This window comes from Nestor notabilis, unplaced genomic scaffold (assembly GCF_000696875.1).
Source record: "Nestor notabilis isolate BGI_N333 unplaced genomic scaffold, ASM69687v1 scaffold447, whole genome shotgun sequence".
Lineage (NCBI taxonomy): Eukaryota > Metazoa > Chordata > Aves > Psittaciformes > Psittacidae > Nestor > Nestor notabilis.
The window spans coordinates 65,820-91,535 of NW_009934952.1; the positions used below are offsets into that span (position 1 = coordinate 65,820).

A 25,716-nucleotide genomic window follows, 5' to 3' on the forward strand; every position below is an offset into this window, starting at 1 on the left:
GAAGGTCTTCTTTCTGAAACTGAATGTTACCAGAATGAGCTTGTGAGATGCAGATGATGTTGTTACAAAGATAGTGAGCTGGAGTACAGTGTGGTCATCCTTCATGAGGCTTTTTGATAGTTGCAGATTGAATCTGTACTATGCAATACTATGTATTGCTCAAAATAAATCAAGAGTAGCTTCTCAGCCTGTGCATTCTCTAATTGGTCTATGAAGCAGTCATTTATGGTATCTAAAAATATATTCTTCGTATCATGTCTTTTTGTACCGTCAAGCTGTTTGCAGTTAGGATACAGGCTTTTGTTGAATATGACATCATTTTCTTCCCTATCAAATTCAATGCACGTGGATTCTTATGCTCTAGTAAGCATACTTTATTTCACTATCATTTTTATTGTGTTGTGTCTTGTTTTGAACACTGGTCAAGGCCTCATCTGGGGACAAACTTGTCTTGTTTTTTTCTTCCTGTGGTGTTAACACTGGAATAAGAATGCGTAAAGAATATTCAAGAGTAAATGTTCATGATGCCCACAGGAAATAGACGAACAACTTAGTTCCCATTTTATAGATGGAGAAATAACATGCAGGTGAGAGCCAGGATATCCACTTATTCTGATGTCAGTTTGTGCACACACAATCAGTTGCTTATTTTGGTTGTTTGGGTGTTATTTTAAAGAGTATTTATCACTGTGTAGCACTTAATATGTATCAGGATCACTGTGAACAAGATTAGACAACAAGGGCTCAAACTAACTCCTCAGAAAATGGCATGTATGACAGCCCTGGCCTGTCTCATGCAGAGTGGCTTTCTGGAACACCACCTGTGGTATCCAAATATTCTGACTTGTTTCAAGCAACTTAAAATGTAAGACTATCCTTTTTCTCTTGAATCCTAGCTTTATTTGCTTCATTCATTTTGTCTTTTGTAATATACAAAAGAGAGGTCCTACATCAGCAGCCTTTATTCCAAGGACCCAATCCTCCCCTGCCAGCAGAACTGTCCCCTGTCCTTCGTATGACCCTATTACAATCTAGTGCTACTTTCAGATTGATCTTTTGTGGTTTTCATATAGGAGTTGCCTGCTTGCCAGTGCATTCGGTAATTTCATATCAATATTGAGTCACCTTCACCATCAAATCTTTTATGATTTCCAGTTTACATGCATTTTATACTACAAATCTAATTGATTTCCCTGTCTGTCTCTTGTCATGCTGCCCCACACTCTCATTGTTCAGGCTTTCCTGGGTGTGCATCCAGGTGGCTATTTCAGGTGCACTTCTGAAGTAATGGCAGCATTTTCTCCTGCAGCTTAAGTGAAGGGATTGGCACCAAGTCCACGTAGTGATTATTAGGACTAGAAGAGCACATGCTGTCTTCTGGCCTGGCTTTCAGAGGGACCCCAGTGTGCAGCCTCAAGCAGGCAAGTTATGCAGCCCCTGTCCTGTACCCTGCTGCCATCCCAGATGGCTCTGAGCTGGTCTGTATCTGTCTTTTATTGTCCTCAAGCAAATTCTGTCTGTCCTATGTGGTTTGCAGAACAGAGTGAAGTCCTACAGACCTGGTTTTCCATCAGTTCAAAATATCATAGTGGATAATATAGCTATATGCCTGTCTTTCACAGACATTTGCTGATATTTTGCTCCATTTTATTGTATGAAGCACCTGCATGACCAAATCAGAATGCTGAAGACCTCAAAAATGCATACGACATGCTGGTCATAACAGTAATAAATCAAGCGTGAGACTCTTCAGTCTGCTACAGCAGAGCAGCAGTGTCAATTCCACATGCTTACTTTTATAAAAGAAGAGACTGTAAAGTGCCTTATTCTTTCCAGAACCTTAGATCTACAATAAGAAACAAAAGCTCAGCTTCAGTTGTTGTTTGGACTAAGAAAGCAAAAGAAATTCCCGGAGTCCCAACCTGCAACAACCATCAACAATCTTTGTCTACTTTTGCATTGTATATCATGAGTTAAAACCTGCAGGAGTTCTAGCACATGCTAAATAAAATTAGAACTAAACTGAGCACCCTAGAAATGTGGTTAGGCTTAAAACTCTAAAGGAAAAATATTTTTTTTCCTTTACACAAATTTATTCATGAATGTTTGGAGAATATATTGTGCTGCTTATGTAGTTAAAAAGTAAAATATGTTCCTCAAGTAATTGGGCAGTGGAGGAGTGAACGAATAACCAAATGAATATATATGATAAAACATACAAATGACTATGCAAGGGCAAGAGTGAAATGATGAACTGAGGATGAAGTGGAATATAGTGGAGGGGGAGGAGGAATGACATGATGGGAAAAGTGGGGAAGATAAAATAGGAGGGAGGAATGAATCAGATGAAAGAGAAGGGCAAAACCAGAAAACTGAGTAATTTAGGAAAGGATCAGAAAAGAATGCTGGCAAAAGGTGAAGCATGTTCTTGGTGAGCTTGTGACAGTATAGATGAAAGGAGAGAAAAATAATTCAAATTGAGATAGGAATGATCTGGGGGGAAAAAAAAAGTCAAAGGCTGACTTGGCAGGATAATAGGATGGGATCAAAGGAAAGAGGTAAGGAAAAATGTTAGGAGAAAAGTGAGACATTGAAGGAAATGGCTGTACTACTACAGACCCAGGTTAGTTTTGGCTGTGCTTCTGCTTTCCTTATATTGCCTTGGCCAGGTCAGCCAGTATTCATGACTTTTGGTAGCCTGGATATAATGCTCTAGGGCTGCTCAGAGGATCAGTTAATGGAAGTACAGAAGAAAAATCAATTCTATTATGAAGGTATTATAAAAATAAAAAGCAGTAGCTAAGGACTAAATAATACTGCTCTGTGAGGAGGCATACTCTGTCCTCACTTCTTTGCCTGCCCTGCTTTATGCTTTCTGACCTTACAGAACTGAGATTTCTCCTTCATGGGAAGGAAACCAACAGAACCTGAAGCAGAGCTACAGATGTCTGAGGACCACATTTGAGGAATGATTGCACGAGTGTTATTGCTAGCACATTTAGAAGTGACTGTTGCCAATACTGATGCGTTTAGAATATGTGAATATCAGAATGAAATCGTGTTGATAAGTTAAAAAGAGAGATGGGGATAAATAGTCACAGCATTTTTGGTAGGTATTTAGCCTTGTTCATTCCTAGAAGGCTGTGATTCTAATTCCTCATGTGTTAAGATGAAAAAATGTCCCTGAATTTTAGGATATTTCATCTAGGAAGTATATAAACAAATCTAGTACTTCATAATGCTAATCCAAGTTAAGAAAAGAGTCTTTGAAGGGGGGTGGGGTAAGCAGTGTGTGTTTGCTAATCTCTCATATTTAAAATAGTTTTCTTTTATAGTAAAAATGTATGCAATTATAATTAGGCAAAGAAAAAAAGCCACAATCCAGCTTTAGTAATGCTTTTACTGATAGTATTATAGCCTTCCTTTAAGTGGTAATACGCTTTGTTGCCTGAATCAACTAAGAAAATTACTTTTCCCAGTCTCTAAAGCAATCACTTTTATAGCTTCGTCTAGTAAATGAGCAGTCTACTCTCCAGTAACGAAGGGCAAAAAAAGATGTATTTTTTTTAAAAGATATTCTAGCAAACTTTGTTGCACATTAGTTATGTTACAGACTACTGAATCATCAGACTCGCAAAACAGATTTATACGCAGAAAATGCTATTTATAGGAATGCTGAGTTCTGCTAAGGGGAAAGAATTGAACTGATCATCAGCGCTCTCATGATTCAAAGTTTTATTCAAAATAATCTATGACTATTGATATGAAATACCTTAAATAGCTCAAAAAGAAGTAAAAATTTGATTGAAAAATACTGATGTCAAAGTCAGTGCAATATGAGGATTTCTCTCATGTTTGCTGCATCCAGCAGCAAAACCTCTTAAAAAAGGCATGAAATGTTTGCTACTTTCAATAAAATTATTAGAGGGAAAGGAAAAGCTATTTGGATCTTTCCAAGTTATTGCTGTGCACAGACTCTTTTTTTTGTTTGTTTGTTTTGGTTTGGTTTTTAAAGATAGTCTAAAATGGGAGCACTAAACTTTGTCCCAAACAATGAGGGTTTCGTATGTACAAAAATATAGAAACCCTAATTGGTATAGATGAGGGTTTCTATAGAAATATATGTAGAACAGAATATACTCTCTTCAGAGGCCAAATCCAGGTGGGAAAGCGAGGAGCGGGCCCAATGCAAGTGGCACCGTTGCGGAGCTCTCCAGCATGTCTGCTTTCCTGACTTGTTCCATGTAATGAACTGTAGTGTTGTCTGCTTGCATTTGTGGGGTACTTGCTTATCAAATATCTACTGTGTGGCAGCATGTGACTCCCAAGGACTTGGTGACATGGATGTGTCATAGATAAGAATAGAATACATTTCCAGTGGAAAATGTAGAATGTAAAATTCTACAGTAACAATTAAAAATCTTAAAAAGTCAAGTGCTTACCATAGGGCTTAAGAAAAAGAAGTGGGAAGAAAGGAAAGAACTATTAGAGTGCAAATTATAAAAACCTATGGGGTTAACAAGGTGAATTTACTTCTAAAAATCATGTCTACATTAGAGAAAGGGGTATCAGGCTTTAGATCCTGTTTCTAAATAAAGCAGATTTAACATGGACTGCACTGCATTTTGTGGTTTTCTTCATGGAATCTCAGTGCTTTATGGATTTATGGAAGCCCTCTGTCTTATGGGTGAAAATGAGAAAGCCACGAGTTTGCTCTGGAAACTGGTTTTACATCTTTGAGAGGACCAAAGGTCTGTGGTTGTATGAGTGTCTTTCTTGTTTGCAGTCTAAAATTCTGTGCATAGGTTAATTAAACATGCCCACATGTGATTAATCAACTGAGCTACCTGCTATTTGCAGGGAAGCTCATGTAGAGTGTGCTTCTGCTGTACCTATTCTGTGGGTAAAGAGGAGACCTTTTATCTCTAGGCTGTCATATGTCATAGTTTGCCCACCTTGCAATTAATGCAGTTAATGGACCTTTGGCTTTTTGTCAGTGAATCAGAAATGATGTGTAGCTGGGTGGATATTACAAAGAAATATTGTCAGACCTCTCTTTCATGGCATGGTTGAGAAGCATTTTGGTTATATGTGTTTTTTCTGCTGAGTAAATCAAAAGTCAATGCAAATTGTTCATGCGGGTGAGAGCTGTAACATTCCTATGCTGAACTCTGCCTGCAGCAGGGTTCTTAGCTGAGAAACTGGTATTGCGATTACTTGGACTAGCAACAAAGGCCAACATTTGACATCTCCAAAGACACTGTAAGAGCATATTTAGATAAGCATTACCTTGAGAACTAACTAACTTCCAATATGTCATTGAAGTTAAAGAAGGAATTGAAAGAAATTAATTCTGACCTTTCATTTGTTCTCAAGAATCTGCCATCCTGCATCCAGTGATCAAACTCTGCACACACAGGAGTCCCTGACAGGTCTTTCTGGATCTTCTGTGTCACTGTGGACCCTTGTGTAAGCATGCGGGAAATGTCATCCCAAGCAAATGCCAGTGTTGCCCTCCTATCTGCCTTGTTTGCATGAGGCAAAGGGTTATACAGGATAAAAGGCAAACAAATACTGGGGGTTGCCACTTGGAATTTCTGAGAGGCTTGATTTTGAGGGGAATGGAGGCTGTAATTACGAGGGCATACCTTTAAATGACAGCACTGGCATAAGCAGCTCCTGCACCTTATTGCCCCCAGCCAGAAGCCGCTCATTCCCACACCTGTGCTGTGCCTTCAGATGTGTCAGAAAAATTGTTTACTGCCAAATGATGAGCTGGACTAGTGAATAGTTCTACATTTGAAGTAACTTATTTTTATTTATTTTTAACTGGGATGCAGTTTCTGATCCAGTTCATTCCTTGGACCACGATAAAGCTAGTTGGGCATAGCTGAGGAGATGAAGGAGAAAGTTTGCTGAAAATGAGATTGTGCATGCCACTGTGACTGGGGGGGTTTGTTGTTTGTGGTTTTGTTTTATTTTTAACCATGCTGGTTGTAATTCTGTAACACTTTGTTTTCAGTCAGAGAGATGGGGTTTGTAATGCACATTTCTCAGTATTTCTTTTTTTCCCTGTTCCCTCCTGTCCCCATACTCAGCTCTTGGATTCCTCAGCTGTGTGGACAGAGCAGTTTCTGAGGCTGTGCTGGCTCACAGCAATTATTTTAATCCACTGAATGAGTGGAAAAACAAAGTAAAAAAACAGTGGTCAGTGTAGAGGTTATTTGTTCCCCCGATCATGCAGAAGAGAGCCTGACAGCGGGTAGCAGTCTGCGGGGGAGGGAAGGGAATCAGGCAAGAAGCTAACTCAGTGCCTGGAGAGGAGGCTGGGCAGTCAGCCGGCAGCGACAGAGACCTCTCTTCTCACACCCGCCGCTCCACAGGGAAATCCTTGGCTGTAGCCCGTCTGCTCAGGGAAGATGTCTCGTAGCAACCTTTCTTCCAAGCTCCAGCCAGGCACGGACACGTGAGCCGGCTGGGGAGCGTGCCAGCGGAGATGAGCGGTGGCAGCACACAGGGGCAGGGAGCGTTTTCTGCGTGTCCTCCCTGACCCACTCATGCTACATCCCCAAGTGCACGAGCCTATCCATTGCAATTCCACTGGGTGCATATCTGACCAGAGGGGGCCGTGGAGCTGCAACTACAGACTCCTCTCCTGTGCACTGATTTCTTCAAAATTATCTTTGTGTCAGTGACCCCAGATGCTGTAAAATAAGGCAGTAAGCATCACAGGTTTTTTCATGAAAAATATATACTCAAGAAGCAGGCTCATTTTACTACAGGTAGCATTAACTTTTAGAGCCAGTGTTGTTTTGAGAAGCTGTGTGTACAGTTAGTTTATGGTTTACTGGGAGTAAAAGATGGTTTATTGGGAGTGAGTGGGAACTTCATTCAGAGAGAAAGACATGTTTGTCATGCAGGTAGTTTGAGTGCTACAGTTTAAGACAGGCCAAGCTGGTGTGAACATAAATTGTATTGCAAAGGCTTTCTGGGGATTGCTTGGGCTCGTACTAGAACATAATTTCTTTGAATAACCGTAATTTAGTTTTCTCTGTGTGTGGCCATTGCATATGGAGCTGCTCAAGAAAAGGCAGCAAGGTTTTTATTGTACACATTTTTCAAAACATCATTACAGGCATATAATCCCAGAGTGGCAGGATTCAGTCCTGGTAGTTTTTGAAAAGGAGAGGGGCAGTGAATGTGAGGAGCAGAGGGGAATGTAAACAAAAGAGCTGATTGAAAGTTAAGGTACTACCGTCAGAGATTTCCCTAAAAGTCCTTGAGTGTTCTCTCTTTAAGTCTCAATCATTAATCTTTCTGGGCCAGGCACACTTTAGATTGCATTTCGAATCCAATATTCCATAAAGTGCACAGAAGTAGTAAATTGTATAGTTTGTCTTGTAATCATTTAGAGACGTAAAAGTAACTTTGTTGTCAAGTTGTGCATTCCTCTGCTTTTGTATTTCTCCTCCTGTGAGTGCTGAGAGGTCACGCTAATGGGGCTTCTGGAAGACCTCCAGACTTTCTGCAATCAGTCGAGAAAAAAGCAAGAAAATTCATGGGGTGATGATTCCCTGCCTGGGTCACTTGCATCTGCCCAATATGAGACAGCTACCCTGCCATGTGGGAGCACAGTGTGGAAAACTCTGGGGTTTTGTCTCAGTGGAATAACAATTTCTTTTTAGTCATGGGTGTACTTTGTGCTAAGTGTTGAAATTGAAATCAAATAAATAAAATTAAAGTCTCTGTTGCAAAATGTAGGGAAGGAGACATTCGCTATACATCTGTATATCCTAGTGAGTAAATTGTATTTTAAAAAACAAGCTGGGGGTAATAAAGGATATTTTGTTGATCTTTCTAAGTTAGCACATGACGATTAACTGCTTCTGTATTGATCTGAAAACTCAGTTTAGCTGAAAGAATGCAGCAGGTCTATGGCACAGTGGCAATCACCGTGTGTGCTGCCCTGCAGCCACGCGGTAGGTCCCCAGAGAGGTTGTGCAAGGTGCTGTGCAGGCTGCTCAACCACCAGCTGTGCTCAAGGGTACACGTGCTTGTGAGCTCTAGGGTTCATGGTATGGATTGGTTAACTCTGCTCTCAACTCCAGCTTGAGGCCACTCTCCAAAGGGTACAGATCAAAATCTGTGTCTTTGTGTGCCAAGTGACTGTCAGCAGTAGGGTGGAACAAAGAGGCCACAGCTAACATTCTCAGACTCCTTTTTAAAGGTCTCATTACTTGGAGTATTTTCTTAGGAATACACAGAATGAAGAGAAGGGAAAAAAACAGTGCTGTGAAGAAAGCATATGGACATAGTGATGAAGAGGGAGAAAGGACAGCAAGAACGGGGTAAGCAGAGGAGGGCAGCTGTTCCTGCTGTGGCCACCTTCATGGTGATGTGGGGAATGGTGGCAGGAATATGTGCAGGATGTGGTGCAGAAGCATTTGTCAGGTTCAAACTGCAAATACACAAGAGAGCTGTAAGCAGTGCTGCTTTCATTGGCCAAACACATTTCATATACTAGTGCTTCCTTGTATCTGGCTGTCCCTTCTTCTTTGTGATCCCCCTACAACTTCCCCACTCCCCCATCCTACCAACAGCCCTGTGTAGCTCCCCCTGCCTCAATGTGCTCCCCCTTCCATTGCCTGCTGTACCTCTGCAGCCTGAACTTGACAAGCTCCATTTTCCCAAAATGGGGAAGGAGAGGCTTTCAAAAACCCCTGTTCATCTCCTCCACCTTTACAACTCTCCAGTACCTAGCAGGGGGTAGCAGAGCCCAGCCTGGCTCCATGACCCTTTTTCCCAGGGCTCTGCACAACGCACAGTCCCAAAACATGCTGTCAGATCCTGTAACTCCATTTCTTTCAACATTCTTTTCTGCTCCAGCCCTATTTCCTACTGTCAAGGCTAATGAGGTCAGGGCTTTTGGTGCTTTCCTCATCCTTGCTCTGTCTGTTGTGAATCACAGCATTGAATAGCATTACTCTTGCTGCAACTTCCCAGATACCTCTGTCTGGCCCTCTTCTCAAAATCTTCAAATCCTTCCTCTTTCCCATTTTAATTTCTCCCTGGTTTTAAAAACACTATAGTGAAAGTAAGAAAGTTGTGAAGACAGAAGGCCAATTTTAGCCGTGGTACAAGCAAATGCAGCTTCTGTTTCTTGGGCGTTATGTTTGCTAACTCCAGAGTGAGTTTAGGCTGTAACTGGTGCTTTTGAAAGCTGTCGCAGACAGAATTTGCATGTTTCCTTTCAAGGCAGCTGTGATAATAGCAGCCTAACCAGTTGCTCTTTCTAGGTCTTCTTTACAAAAATGATTTACTGTATCCACCAGAGAGGTAATTTGGCTCAGTGGTGTTGCCTTTGCACCAGCAAAAGCCGGTAATATCCTGGATTGCTCACAGGTACTGGATCCAAAGCCTCCTGCTGCTCCTTCTGCAGACTATTGCATAAACCTGGATGTGCAGACTGAGTGGCAGCCCTGTGAGCCCCAGCCTCCTGCAGTTTCACAGGAAGAAGAGTCTCCCAATTTGTGTAGCTGCCTGGTGACCTGCAGCTAGCATATGCCATGGCACAGGTACACCAAGATGCGCTTCATGCAGTATGCATGAGGCGTGTATGTGATGGCAGAGCATGTATGTGATGAGCTCTTGATTAAAGCCTGGTGCTAACAGCTTAGTGGTTTTGCTTTTGTAGGAAAGGTCCCAGCCTTAAGCTCCTGTTCTCGATGTCAGGCTTGCCGTGTAGCCTTCATGACATAGTTAGTGGAGTACCTGAGAGCAGCCAGCTAGACCAAACAGGATGCTGCAAGCCTGGAAATTTAAGTGGCACTTGTTTATGCCATCTTTGGATGGAGCACTTCCCAATTACTTTGGGAATTGGATTTATTTTGGAAATGGATGAAAAGTCAGTCTTTTTGCAATACTATTACTGTCTTCAGTTTTCTTCTGCCATTATGACGCAAAGCAAGAGGCAGGCTAAATAGCAGCCCAGCACCTGCCAGTGTCTGTGTTCCCATCGCATGGAGAAGGTCCAGGCTCTCAATGGCAGGATCCCCTCTGTGCATCCTAGACTACACCAATCATCTCCCTTATAGGGTATAAAACTTCCCCACCTAGAAGAAAAAGAACTCAAGAAATGTATGTTACTCAAAGCATGCTTTGATCCCTTCGGTGGTCTTCTTTTTCCTGCAGAAAGAGGGCAATCTGGCCCAACCTTTTGAATGCACAATTTTATGGAACAGAAAATCCACTTGAGTGTTTCAAGTGACAGCACTGGTTTTCTCTAAGATCTCACCCTGCAGTTTAATCTTCAGTGAAATAAAATTCTTAGATTTATTTTTTGAGAATCTGGCATCTATATTGGCGATCAAGCCTACAAACTGTGCCTTCTGGTTGAACTCAGCAGACCCACAGCTTTCTGTAATTGAGACTGCAGCATGATAAAGAGTTCTGTTATGCTTTCACATATTGATCAGTCCAATTTAATTTCCTCATGGTTCCTGGACCACGCTAGGGATGATGCGTTATGTTGAAGGCCTGTTAAGCCTGCTTGAGCAAAACATCTCAAGGGGTTCTCAAACAGAGTCAATTATCAATACTGATACGTGTTCCCTTTCATCAAAAATTAAGGGCTCATTAATAGGCAGCACAGCAGCTGCTGTTTGCAACACATGACTTTTTTTTAATTAAGTTAGAGATACTGTTTCCTTAGCCTTATGAGTCGGCTGTTTCCAGAAGGAAAAGAAATTGGGTCCCAGGATTTGATTTTAGTGATGTGTGTGATAGCACTATCTCTCTGCTGCACTGCTATGTTCACTATTTTGGTGATCGATTTGGTTATATTTCAGAGTGATAGTCCCATCCCACTGCTTAAACTACGCACGCCCACAAATCCTGGTGTTTTACAACTTCTGAATTTTGTGTCAGGTTACTGATGGTGTCTGCTGATTACTGGGTAAATAGATTCCTCTTGTAACTTTGGCAATCAGCGTTTTTGTTCAGCAGTGGATATGTTAAAAATGTTTTTAAGCTGTGTTTATTCTAGGCTCTCAGATATGAGAAGGAAGCTCGTTGTTTCTGACTGTTTTACGTTTCCTCAGCAAAAATCCTAACATTTCATTTTTAACCTATTTGATGTAGGTGTGTTGTGGGTGTCAAATTCATACTGCTATTTAATGTTGCAAATAAGATGCATGGAAAGAAAATATGATCAAGACAAACTGCTATGTTAAACTTGATTTTAAACACAGTTTTCAGACAAGCATCTAGAACTTTTAGTGCCTTACAGAATTGTTTCTCTTAACTAATAGGAGTTGCTTTTGTTTTGTTTATTCATCAGAAAAGAATGTTACCATTTAACACCTGCTATAGCATTTTCTGATTTCTTTTCCATTTGACACACATTATCTCCTTAATTAGCAGTTCTGCTCATTCATGCATGGAATGAAAGTCAGCAGCAACATGTTCCAAGGAAAATTGGGAAATAGCTGTGTTTTTAAGCACAGATGAATGTGGATACATAGACTCATGGGTGATTACCTAGGAAAAAATGGAAAGGTAGCTGGGTTGCAGCAAATACACAACACTTGAACCAAATTCTGTAACTTTCTCAAAATTCTATGTTGTATGTCTGGTGCTTCATGAAAAGGGTCCCTTACTGGTTTTTCTTCTTTTCTTGATGTCTGAACTTCTAGAATCATTTCTTCAAGTGAGAATTACAGTTTTCGTGATAAAAAAGAAACATTTAGTACTGGTAACTGTTGCTTAAAGTTGTGAGTCAAGTGTTTCTTAGAAGGTCAGAAAGTTAGATGAAAAGAAACATTTTAGTTCTCTAGGCAAACCTGGAATTCTTTTGAAGTTGTGACTCATATCCAGCCGTTACTGGAATTCATGGTACTGATCCCATGGATACAAGATCCCATGAATGTTTAATGGGAGATGGCTGGTATCCTTACTGCCCTCCAGGCTGCTGTTTACAGTCACTTCTCTTCCCTAGATACTGTCATGACTAAAATGTGAAGATGAGTGGGTTACTTTAAATTACTTTTAGCAATGATTAATTCAGATTAATCACCTAATCTTACAAACATTGGAGCACTGAAAGAGCAATAATGATGTGAGAAATCCCCTACATTTACCTAGTATTAAGTATATTCTGGATTTAGTCCTGCAAAAATACTGATGGGGCCAATTCAGACACTCCGACTGATGTAATGAAGCCAATGTGCTTTTACCTGACAGGTGGCTCCTTTGATACCAGTGGCCTACAATCCTTATTAAGACTGTGCAGTTCAGTGTGGTAGGTTGAATGTCACAGATTAGCAGGATTAAGAGCAGTTTCAGCATACTTTAGGCCTTTGCTTACTTCCTCACTCCTTAATTGTCCACCCATGTTCCTCTTGTCAGAGTCCGTTCCATGCAACAGCCCACCATAGGCTACCTGCTCCAATCATTGCACCGGGCAAAGGAGCAGAGTCTGCTTTTTAGGGAGGTGTTGTACTTTGGCTTGTATTTTAAAGATCATTATCATAACATGTAGCAGGTTTGAGTTACAGAATGGACCTTTAAAAATAAACTATTTTTAGGAACATGCAGTGCTAGAAAAAAACAGCAATTATTTGGTTCTAAAGTAGAAGAAACTTAAGTAAGCAGTATAATGCATGGCAATGTTCCCTATACCTGCTTTCCTTGAATATATGTTGATGTCTTAAACAGTGGGACAGTAACACTATTTATCATTAGTTTCAAATCTTAATGGTATGTTTAATTACCTCCCTCAGTAGTTTTGGAAGCTGAGGCCCTGAAATGTGAAGATTTTGGGATTTTTTTAATAATGTATGCTGTGCTGTTTTGAATTATGCTATGTATTATTTTATCTTTTAATCTCTAGGTGCTGAAGTGTTGTATATGAACATGTCAGCATATAATGAAGGTCGGCTTCAGTCATCTTTCTGGATTGTTGATAAACAGCACGTGTATATTGGAAGTGCCAGCCTAGACTGGAGATCGCTGGGACAGGTAATGTAATTAAAAGAGTAATCCTATACCCTTTGAGGGTATAATGAGGAGGAAAAGTAATGTTTCGAGGCCAGCAAGGTGGATAGTTTGCTTTTTATGATAGTTTGATGGCAGAAATGCCAGCATCAAAAACTGCGCTGCCACAGTTTTGATGACTCCTCTGTGTGAGCAAAAGTATATTCTAGAAATTTTACTTCTTTTCACTGGAATAGCTCTCCTCAACAGTCCTGCTAGTTTACTTCTCTTAAAAAAAAAAAAAAAAAAAAAAAAAAAAAGTGAGCAAACTCATTGGAAAACAAACTGCTGTAGAAATGCCACGATAATGTTGTGAGCGTGACTTAGACCCTCTCATCTGCCATTTAAATAAGGAAAAGCAAAATTTGGGAAGACTTCCAAATAGGTATTGGGTATTATCCTGAAATAGCCACCAGAGGGAGAGATTTATGGATACTGAAAGTCAATAGCATAATGTTTTTGAAGGCTGTACATATTAGACAGAATTCTGTATTTTGAGTCCTCATAAACATGAGAGTTGAAGGATATACACTAAGGCTTCTGCCAACCACCAATGCTGAGGACTCTCTGTAGTCTAAAACCATTTTGAATAAGTATTACTGCATCAGTAATGCAGTTTATTTGCCTTCTGGCCTTCTGTGGGTATCTGTAGTTTTTCTTCTTTCTGCAACAGTTATCATAGTTAACAGCTATCATGTGCATTTTGACTACATACCAGTGATTCTGTGAGGCTGCTGTTGGTCATACTTAGGGAGTGGAACCTCAGTAACTGAAATGCACAGCAGAAAGGAAAAAGCAGCAGTCCTAGGTAGTTATTAGTTGCAGTAAAGAAAGCTTGCTTTCTAAATATGACCAGAATCTCAGAAACACATGAATAATTTTGAACATAGGTTCTAATGATCTTATAAAGGAGAAGGTATGTGTTGGTTGTATTGAAGTTTTTAAATTTTGTTTTTAGCTAGGAGACTGAAAGCCTGAATAAAGCCAAGTCAACCATTTTAGTAAAGAAAGAGTAAAGAATAAATAATTTGTTTCTGTTCCTATGTCTATTCACTTATTTAGAAGGTAACTTTATGAATGTTTATAAAGGAATCTAGAAAACTGGTAGAAAAGAGGATGTTAGCAAACCAGAGAGTCTTGGCCAAGATGATGTTGTATTTTAACAACACATTGTTTAGGCTCTTGGACAGTTTAGAAATCTAATGTTTATACATTGCTGTGCCTCATGAGCTAAATTGTATGTCATGACAAAATAGCTCTTCACAGAACTATTTGGCTGATAAATACTTCAGCTTTGAAGCCACTTCTAATTGGTTTGTGGGTACTAATGATGATAAGTAATAAATGTGGAGAAAAGAAGCACATCTACCTCATAGATTATTATCTTACTGTATTTAATGATTGTGTTTATGATCTCCATCACAGATGCTACAATACCTCATAGGTTTGGTCTTCTCACAGTGAAGTAAATCTTCATTCTTGTAACATACCTGTGTAAAACTTTGATGCCAGTTCTTTTGTGGGCCAGTGTTTCAGGTGTGATTCTTCACTGTTAATTTTATATCTCTCATTTCTGTATTCATCTGGACATTTGTTTTTTCATCCTGTTGTCATATAACAGTATATTTTTATATGTAGTGCGAAGATGAAGCTCAGAATAGTATCTGTACAGAGCAAGAAGAAACCTCTCTGAATTGCAGTTAAAGACAATCTGCTTTCAATTAGTTGAGAAATGTATGCTGGGGTTTCAGAAGAGCCTAAGGAAATTATATCCTTGTCTCTTGTTGACATCAGATATGAGTATCCAGTTCCCTTACCCCAGTTACAGGTTAATAAATCAGGGCAACTGTCAAAGAGATCTGATATGCAGTCCTAAAATAATCTCTCTTGAACTTTTCACATGAAAGGCAAAATAAGCAAAGAACTCATTTTATTCTGAGTGCTTTCCTCAAGGTCAGTATTTTGCGCATGCATGGGACCTAACCTTAAAACCCACAGTGAACCAAGCCCTCACTGGGGAAACATGTCTCATTATCAGAGCCCCAGTGTAGCTGCAAATGAGGGATCAGGTCTGTCTTCTCTCAAAGCAGCCTAAATGAGTAAGGTCTGAGTTCAGCTGGGAAATAGCAGAGCAGATAATGCCAAGCCTGTCCAGACCCATGCCCTTGCCCTGCCTGCAGTAGTGGGGTAAGGGCTTCTGCAGTTTTGCAGGGGGAGGCAGGAAACTTGCTGCAGATGCCACTTTGCGTTTCCTGTTACATTTTGATTTACCTGCAGACTGTGAAAAGGGCTGTTGATTAGTCATGTATGGTCTCTTTAAAAGCTCATATGACTTTTAGAGAAACAGAACTTGTGGTTATTGTATCAGCAAACCACTTTTGCCAGTATTACTAGACCTTGACAGCAAATCACAGAATAAAGTAGGTCTCTGCTATTCTAGAAACATATGGTAGTTTGGCCTATCAAGCACAGCAGTTGTCTTCTTACTCAAAACATCTAGTATGAGTCAGTCACCTTGTAGCTAGCAATGTCTCATTATTCAGCAGCACAGTTCTAGTGTGAATTATGTGAGCGCATCCAGTTTAATATCTAATAATATTTGAAACGCAATGAAAAGCTTAAGATTTTAACTGTGTGTGGGTTTCATACCTTTTCAGATGCCTTCCTCTGTACTTTCTATGTGCATGTTTATTGCTTTCTCTGTACTGAAACTTTGCCTACATTCAGGCCAGTACACTGCATAATTCCTATAGGAGCACCTACCTACCTACCTCACTGGTGTAGCATTTGTACTAGGGATGCAGCAGGTCTCCACTGTATTTCACCCTGGGTACCAGAGACTTCCTGCTTCCTCCTGTAGGGCTTCTGTGACATAGCAGTACAGAGCATTTATCATAGGGCAGCTCTGCATGCTGTAGAATATTTATGCAAGGTTACTGGGGTAGATATAACTGGAATTCATTGCTTTTTTGTTCCTTTGGGGGAAGAGGGGGGAGAGGAACAAGTTTGTTAACATTATTCTTTTCTTGGGAACCTGAATCTAAAGCTGAAATAGTAATTTAACTTTTAACAGCTCCATAGAAAACATCAGTGTGCAGGAAAACAGAGGGATCAGGCCCAGTCAGCATGGGTTCATGAAGGGCAGGTCCTGCTTGAACAACCGTATCTCCTACAATAAGGTGTCCCACCTGGTTGATGAGGGAAAGGCTGCGGACATCATCTATTTGGACTGAAATAAAGCATTTGAGACTACAGTGTTCTCCTGGAGAACCTGGCTGCTCATGGCCTGGATAGGTGGATTCTTTGCTGGTTTGGAAACTGGCTGGATGGCCAAGCCCGAAGAGTAGTGGTAAATGGCATCACATCTAGTTGACAGCTGGTCTAGTGGTGTCCCTCAGGGCTCAATGTTAGAGCCAGTGTTGTTTAATATCTTAATTGATGATCTGGAATAGGAGATTGAGTGCACCCTTAGTAAGTTTGCAGATTATACCAAATTGGCAGGAAGTGTTGGTCTGCTGAAGGACAGGAAGGCTCTGCAGGGGGATCTGGACAGGCTGGATTGGTGGGCCAGGGCCAATTGTATGATGTTCAACAAGCAAAGTGCTGGGTCCTGAACTTGTGCCTCAACAACCCCATGCAACACTACAGGCTTGTGGAAGAGTGGCTGGAAAGCTGATTTGCAGAAAAGGACCTGGGGGTGCTGATTGACGGCCAGCTGAACATGAGCCAGCTTGTGCCCAAGGGGCCAGGAAGGCCAATAGTATTCCAGCTTGTATCAGAAATAGTCTGGCCAGCAGGGATAGGGATAGGGAAGTGGTTGTCCCTCTGTACTTCACACTGGCGAGGGCAAAACTGCAAAACTATCTGGATGGCCAAGCCCGAAGAGTAGTGGTAAATGGCATCAGATCTAGTTGACAGCTGGTACTAGTGGTGTCCCTCAGGGCTCAATGTTAGAGCCAGTGTTGTTTAATATCTTAATTGATGATCTGGAATAGGGGATTGAGTGCACCCTTAGTAAGTTTGCAGATTATACCAAATTGGCAGGAAGTGTTGGTCTGCTGAAGGACAGGAAGGCTCTGCAGGGGGATCTGGACAGGCTGGATTGGTGGGCTGTGGCCAATGGTATGAGGTTCAACAAGGCAAAGTGACAGATCCTGCATTTGGGCCACAACAACCCCATATAATGCTGCAGGCTTGGGGAAGAGTGGCTGGAAAGCAGCTAGGCAGAAAAGAACCTGGGGGTGCTGACTGGTGGCTGCTAAACATGAGCCTGCAGTGTGCCCAGGCAGCCGAGAACGCCAGCGGCATCCTGGCTTGTATCAGCAATAGCGTGGCAGCAGGACCAGGGCAGAGATCATCCCCCTGTGCTTGGCACTGGTGAGGCTGCACCTCAAATGCTGTGTTTAGTTCTGGGCCCCTAACTACAAGAAAGGCATTGAGTTGCTGGAGCAGGTCCAGGGAAGGGCAATGCAGCTGGTGAAGGGTCTGGAGCACAAGTGTGATGAGGGAAATGGAGTTGTTTAGCCTGCAGAAAAGGAGGCTCAGAGGGCACCTTATCGCTCTCTACAACTACCTGAAAAAGGAGGATGTAGTGAGGTGGGGGTTGTCTCTTCTCCCAGGTAACAAGTGATAGGACAAGAAGAAATGACCTCAAGCTGCACCAGGGGAGGTTTAGATCAGATATTAAGAAAGATTTCTTCACAGACAAGGTGATCAGGTATTGGAACAGGCTTCCCAGGAAAGTGGTGGAATCACTGTCCCTGGAAGTGTTTAAAAACCGTGTAGATGAGGGCCTCAATGACAGGGCTTAGTGATGGTCCTTGGGGTAATGGTTGGACTTGATGATCTTAAAGGTCTTTTCCAACCTAGCTGATTTTATGATTCTATGATCAGGGCTTACATGTCGAAAGGTATCAGCTTTGTTCTTATAATCTTTGTGGAAAATTCTTCTCTACATTTATAAGCTGGACACTAGAAACCAATCTGATATGAGGCTTACTGAATTTTATTGCCATTTTCTTGGCTTGCCAGCACTGACAAGAAGCAATAGTAGTATTTCCTTTAAAAGTAGATGTTCTGCATCAAGGTGAGATTTTCATATGCTGCATATATTGCTTAGGGAATAACCTTTAAAGTTTTAATACTTTCCAGAGTCTGAGCTTTGAAGTTATGGGCAAGGTTGACAGCACATCATTACTTTTCAAGTAATCAACTTTTCAAGTTTCAATTAGGTTGCCAGTTTGCTAAAACTCTAATAATTTTGGCTAAATCATCTATGCCACCTGTCTGCTGCAGTCTGAAATCAAACCCCACAGGCAAATGAATAATACTGTTTAGACTATCTGAAAACAGGGGTTTACAAGTCTTTGATGTTTTTTTCATTCATAGTGAAATATTTTGATCTTTTCTTTGAACATGTCCAGATTTTGTCAGGGATGCATCTTTCTATTTTATTACCAATATACAGCAATATCTTGCGCAATTCCATAACCCATTGAAAATTCCAGATTATAAACAGCCAGAATTTTTACCACTTTCTCGGACAGATACTGCTTCCTAGATCTAGTAAGCTGTGTAAGATTTTGTCAATGAAATGATCTTCCTACTGATAGAGTTACTTTTTGGTAAATTTTTATAAATTGATAAAATGGTGCAGAAACTCTATAAACATGCTTTACAGATTTACCAGCTTCATGAAAGACATCTGGTGGGATGGTCTCTCATTCTTTGTGGTGCTGCTCTGCCTTCAAATGTGATTTTGGGGGGGTACTAGAAAACTAAAATCATGAAGATAAAATTTTAAATCACATTTTGAAGTTTTTATTTCATATAGTAAAGCGATGTGATCAGCTGTACTGCTTCTGTCTTCCACTGCACCAACATGCATTTGGATATGGATGCTACTGATGAAGTATTTTCTAAGAGTTCCCAGGCTCTCATCTTCATAGAATTTGGTCTTGTAACCATTGAACAAGCCGAGCAACATCTCTGGGCCACAGCTGTGCAAACTACTTAAGAATATGTTTAAGGTAATGATACAGAATCATAGAATCAATTAGGTTGGAAAAGACCTTTAAGATCATCAAGTCCAGCTGTTACCCCAGGACTGCCAAGTAAGTCCACCACTAAACCATTTCACATTGATGTCTGGTTTTATTCAGCAAAATATGTGCATCTATGTGTCGTGGTTCAAGCCCAGCTGGCAACTCGGACCCACGCAGCCGCTCGCTCACTCCCCCCTTTTCCCTCCTCCCCCCGCTCCCAGAGGGATGGGGAGGAGAATCGGAGGAATGTAACTCCCACGAGTTGAGATAACAGCTCTCCAGTAACTAAGGTATAATACAAACCACTACTGCTACCACCAAAAATAATAATGCTAAGGGAAATAAGGGGAGAGGACACAACCGCTCACCACCCGCCGACCGATACCCAGCCCGACCCGAGCAGCGATCTGGGCCTTCCGGGTAACGCTCCCCAGTTTATATACTGGGCATGACGTGCTGTGGTATGGAATAGCCTCTTGGCCAGTTTGGGTCAGGTGTCCTGCCTCTGCTTCCTCCCGGCTTCCCCTCCTCCCTGGCAGAGCATGAGACTGAGAAAGTCCTTGGTCAGAGTAAACATTACTGAGCAACAACTAAAAACATCGGTGTTATCAGCGTTGTTCCCAGGCTGAAAGTCAAAACCACAGCACTGCACCAGCTACTAAGAAGGAGGAAAAATGACTGCTGTAGCTGAACCCAGGACAGTATGTTAAAATGTTTGGCTGAAAACGGATTCAATCAAACATGCCTAAAATTAGGTACATATACTGATTAATTTTTGCCTGTGGTAATAACATTTGAGGTGGCTATGGTGCTGTATTCCAGTTTTTAGTTCTTTAGCTTATTAATGTACTTAAAGAAATTGGTTATATAAAAGTTATTAGAATTCATAATATTAATGCACAGCAAGAGCTAGCAAAAGGTGTCATATATTTCTTTTGTTCCATGACTCCCTCCAATAGTTCAAGCAAAGCTTGAAAATGCATTTAGCTCCTTAATTCTGTTAAGAAGCATGAGGTTTGTAATACAGACAGAACCTTTAAGCAGCTCAAGAAACACTTCTGGAGATTTTCATACTAACAACATTTTTGGAAAAGTTTTATTCACACATGAATAATTGAATCCAGTGGGCAAACAACTGCAATGGATTAGTTGAACCACGTCAGAAAAATGTATTTATGTGCAACAAATAATCAGCCCTTGGAAAATTCTGTTACTGAAAATTATTGAAACAAGTAAAGTTAATCTGATTGTCTTCACTGGACGTGGAATCAGGCTTATTGAAAATACTCTTGCAGGCAAAAAAATAGCTTAAGTCATGAATACTAATAGGTAGCAGGTAGTTGGGTGTCTGTGCAGGACACTAACTCCTGTTAGTGTCCAAATCTGAATGTTCAAGGCCTCAAGCAGAAGCCTGCTTCTTGCTCCCTGCAATTGGTGGAGTCTGACTGTAAACACCTGAAAGTGTAAATGAAAGTGGCACATCTGGACTCTTCCAGTTACTGATGAGACATGAGACAGAACCACCAGCTAGGAGGCTGCTCATGCCTTGTGCTTATGCATGGTAACTGTTTAGGTGGGGGAGAACAGAGTTTTGGCATGCCAGAAAATAAGGGGTGCTGGGAAGAGGTGGTCTTGGAAAAAAGAAGGGGACCCAGACAGAAGAAGGTGAAGTTCCTGGCTGGTGAAAGGGCCCTGGAAGTGGGGGAGATCAGGAAGCTGTGAGGAGATGGAAGCCAGGAGATGCACCAAGGACACTGGCTGGTGACACCTGATACACGTAACAGTGAGCAGCCACACAGCACGAACAGACCTAACTTTCCGCTCAAGCATCCAGGCCTGCAGGGAGGGAAGGTGTGGATGGAAGGTGTGAAAGATAATCAGGTAGTGCAAAAGTTCTCATCTTCTTTCTGGATATTATGGTTCTTAAATGAACCGTAATATCCAAATCCATTGCAGGTAATCATGTATCTTGCCTGTGACATCTTAAAAGCATTATCTCAAAAAGTCCTACTTAAATTTTGGCTCAGCTGATGTTGAGGAAAAGATCCTAAGCAGTCCCATGATTTTTCTCTTTCAGTCAGCTGTGTAAAATTGCTAGCAGGGGATTTTTCTTTTCAAGATGCCTCTTAAGTCCATACCTTTTCTGGTTTGCTCATTCTTCTGATTGTTTTAAATTCAGACCAGTTTAAGTTGAATGGCTGCAAGATGTAATTTTTTAAGGACAAAACCCCACCAGGTTGTAAAACTTTAAGGACAAAAAACCCCAACCTAGTGAACCTGCTCTCATTTTCCCATTTATTTTATGTGTCTCTCTTGGATTCTCTGTGTGATTTGTTTCACATTACAAAGAAAAGACTTCAGAAAGGCATTTGATTTCTCTTTATCTTTTAAGATCCATCAGGAGGAGGACTGGGAAAATAACATCTGATGTCATCACCTATGTATTTATTGATGAAGACATATTAATTCTTGATAAATTGGGCTTGGCCTTATGACTAGAATTTTTTGACTTTGCTTCTTTCATTAAATGAGTTCGGGCAATGTTTTTAATAGCAGACGTTTATCTAATAATCTCTGTTGCAAAGGATCAATGATTTGTTCTTGCCGACTCCCAGCAGTGCCTTGGAGCACTCTCTAAAGTGTCCTGTGTGACAGCTGTGTGTCTGACAAGACTACTAATCACAGTATTTCTTTTCCAGGCAGTTTCCTCTCCATCCCCCTCTTACGCTCTCGTTGTTATAAGTTAGAAACTGCTGATTATATCTACATAATTTAAGGTAATTAGAAAATTAGATAAACTGTCCCAGTGCTGTTTATCAGGTTGGAAACAGTGACCTGTTTTATCTGAGGAGTTAGGTTTTTAATTGATGCACCTAAGAGGTTAAATATACAAGAGAGGCAAAATACTGTAGGAGATGAGAAGTGTGACTGCGTGAATGAGAAACTCTATGGACTACTTCTTCATTATGATTATTATTATATAAAACATACTTGTCTCTTTAGGATTGACTCCTACAGCACATGCAAGCTGTAGCAGTTATGAATTATCAATTACATTTGAAGTATAAGAAATAAGTTTCCCAATTCATTTATTTTGTTAAGAATTCAGTTGAATCAGCAGTCAAATTAGTTATGAGATGTTAAGAATCTATTAAGAATTACACAAGTATTAATTATTCAGAAAAAAGTTTATTAACCATCTGTAGATACTGTAGATAAAGTTATGACATTATAAATATAAATAATCTAGTGCATACTTACAGTGAAAGTATATTGGATTTTGAATTTTCTGAAATTAAGAACTTTATAGTTACTAAGACAAAACCCCCAAATAAACAAGCACAAAACCCCAGTTAGTCAAAAGATCTACTTCTTGTGTGTGTCAGTTTTAAGTAAAACCTGATAAGCCAATGTTTTATTTGTTTTAGTATGAATTAGTTTTTTGCATTTAGGAAAGTCCAATATATAGGAAGGCTGGCAACAGGATGGCTCCAGGAGCACTTGGTCTGTTGCTGTGTGTCTTGCCTGTTATCACTAGACAGGACGAAACTGGTTGAAAGATGTTGGGGGTTTTGATATAGTTGTTCAGGCTCTCCTCATAACAGAAAAAAAGGAGGCAGAAGCAACAGTTAGAATTATTCTTTGCCACCTTCTCCTCCTCTTCTGTGACAAAAAGACTGATCTAACCTCTTCTTGCTACTCTGAGATGACAAAAGTTGGGAGGTAAATATGGTATCTCAGGTATTGAGAGCTGCATCTAAAACGGCAGTTTGGGGTCAATTTGGGATTGTGGAAATACTAGAGGAGAAACCCTTTGACTGCTTTGGGGAGGGGTAAAATCAGTTGGAAGCAAACATGTTCTTTACTCTCAAAAATCTCATCCCAGTTTCACTAAGGAGACTCATGTGGAGGAGTCACAGCTTGAAGGCCACATTATGAGTGACAAAAGTCATCCTGGTATTATTACTTCTTCTCTTGATCTCCATTTTTGAGATATAAGATCCAAATCAAATCTTACCCAAAATTCAGGAAGCTTTTGCATGTTGTCAGGAGTGAATGCAACTCATGCTTAGTTCTGTGTATCTCTCTCAGGGAAAGGGGAATACTTTCTCAAAGTATATCCTTGAACACTGTAGTTTCTACTTACTAGTGTGATCAAAATTGTCCTCCCATAAAAACAGTATGTAATAAATGCTGGAGTTCTATGTACCTTGGACTACCTTATGACGATCTCATTTGTTTCCAGTTTCCCCAAAATCTTGCTGTAGCAGAGCCACCTCTCCAGACTGATCACTGAGACAGGATCTGCACATTTGCAATTTCTGTTAATGACAGTGGCATCCTATCTTTACAGAACTCAGAGAGAAAAAAGCATGCTATAATCAGTCAGTCATTTTTTGAACTTTTATCTAAATGAGTCTCTTGAAGTTACGCAATAGCGCATCTGGTGCTTTTGAGATAAGATACTTTGACAGTTAGTGGAATTACATCTTTTCACTCAAGCAAAAGTTAGATGAGAGTTTCCATTTGATATAATGTTGTTCTAGTGTGAACATCATCAGTTATGTCCCTAATGGGCACTTTAGACCATTGTAAATCCTTGCATTTTCTTCTAATAATTTGTTTAATTTTCTTACTGTCCCAGTACTGTTCAGTATCATATCGCTGTTAGTAAATTGAGCACAGTCTCAAGTGTCCTATAATATGAAAAAAGGCTCTTTCAACTTCGACATCCACCAAGGCTCAATCAAGCTCAGATGAGTAAATATTAGACTGAAAGTACATGCAATGTAATACTAGTATATTATGTCTAAGTTCCTATTTCTGTGTTAAACATCTCTTGTATACAACAGAGGATATCTACTTCTAAAAATCTCTGACATATTTGTAGTTATGTGATCCAATCCTTAAAAAAAGCTTATGCTGCTTTATTTCAATGGGATTATTTCCAGAATTAGCTAATATTATAAAGATAGCATAAAAATGGAACCTGGTTGCAAGCACAGGTGAAGGAGTCAAAATGTAAAGAAAACAGGTCTAAGTAGATATTACAGAACTGTAGTGATAATTTAATACCTTTTTTGTCTTTTTATTTCCTGCTGCATAGAAAGCTATCTGTATCGTCAAAACTCAGCTGTGATGCTATTACAGCTTGTCTTTCAAAAGACAGGCTGAAAATACATTATTTTCACTAAAAGCTTTTGGCAAGGTTCTCCATCTTTGATCAAATCTAGAGCAGTTTGATGACTGTTACCAATCTCCAAATAGCAGCTTTTCCTTTTTCTTTCCTCTTTTTTGAGGGGATAGGGGATATATGTTGCACTTGGAAATATGCATAACTCTCAGTATGCATTTATCATGGTGTAAAATTTGTATCATTGGATGTTTTGTTTCATTCTTCAGCTGAGACAGGTCACTTTATCTCTGTTACATCCAGTAAATCAGGACAGTCACTACTGTCCATTAGGCTTGCTCTGCTTGAAATTACTACCTGACCATCCAGTATTTACAAGTGAATCTCAAATGAAGCAAATGGGCTGTTTGTCTCTTGCTAGCACTGCTGTGCACTGCTAACAGAGGGCTGGTTAGAGCTGGACACGAACATGGGTAATGTGGCCACTCTGCTTGTGTTCTGCATGTACATCTGTAACTGCCTGGTAAGGCTCTTTTTTCCTCCCTGCTCCCATGGGCTTCTGGTTTTGTGACTGAAACCAGCACAAGGCTGTGTATTTGCCTTGTGCTTGGAGGCAAAAAGACTACTCATGCCTTCCCAGCTTGGCTAGTTACCTTAGATGCAGAGCCGATTCCCAGCTCCAAGGTGCAAGGTAGCTATTCCTGTTTATCATACTTCTCTCACTGTTGTACTCCATCCTCACATGCATCATCCATGTTATGTGTTTGTATTTAGTGTAAGAGAGGGCAGAATACAGCTTGCTGGATATTTTTATTTGATTTCTGTTGACTGTAGGAGTATGCTCATTACTCTGTCTCTGACCTCTGAAATTACAGATCTATTTTCTTCTCTTCATTCTTTTTTATTCAGTTGCTGTGAACGTTCTGTAGAACAGGTTTACCTACTGTTGGAGTAATCGATAATAAAATGTAAATCAATAAACAATAAACCTGCAGAGCAAAATGATGGAATATCCAGTTTGAGCAGATAAGTTCAGTTCTTTCCAAAGCAGCATGGGATAGTCAGATAGTTGGATCTCCACATCCAAATGAAAAGAGAAGGTTCTTTCTCCAGTAAAACTAACCTCATAATCATGTGCTTGCTTTTTAATACTTGCCATGCCATCAGCACATATTAAAATAATTAAGAGTCACAGAAGATGCTGCAAAGAGAGTGTGTCTGGTACTGCTTTATGAGCGGTCCCTCAGATACTTGACAAATAGTGTCAGTGAATATCAGAGTAATATCAGGATTATGAGTTTTAAATGGGTTCTAGACTTGTTTAGGAAACTGGAGGCATGCAGGAATTTGGTGGCAGAACACACACCGTACAGCGCGACACAGAGGATAGAAAATCATCTATGCACATGTGTGCAAAATTAGAGACAGCTTTAAAGACCCCTGCTGGTATCTTGAAGCAAACAGGCAGAGACAGTGTGGTGAATAGACAGCACTGGTGAGATATGC

General features: G+C 40.4%; 1 protein-coding gene across 1 annotated transcript in view; it reads left to right on the plus strand.

Moving 5' to 3' along the window:
• The window catches only part of PLD5 (phospholipase D family, member 5), a 101,226-nt gene that overhangs the window by 51,210 nt on the left and 24,300 nt on the right, over nucleotides 1–25,716 (plus strand). Inside the window, exon 4 of the mRNA XM_010017580.1 lies at nucleotides 12,890–13,017. Within this exon, the coding sequence (XP_010015882.1) occupies nucleotides 12,890–13,017 (128 nt within the window). The remainder of the gene's footprint in view (nucleotides 1–12,889; nucleotides 13,018–25,716) is intronic.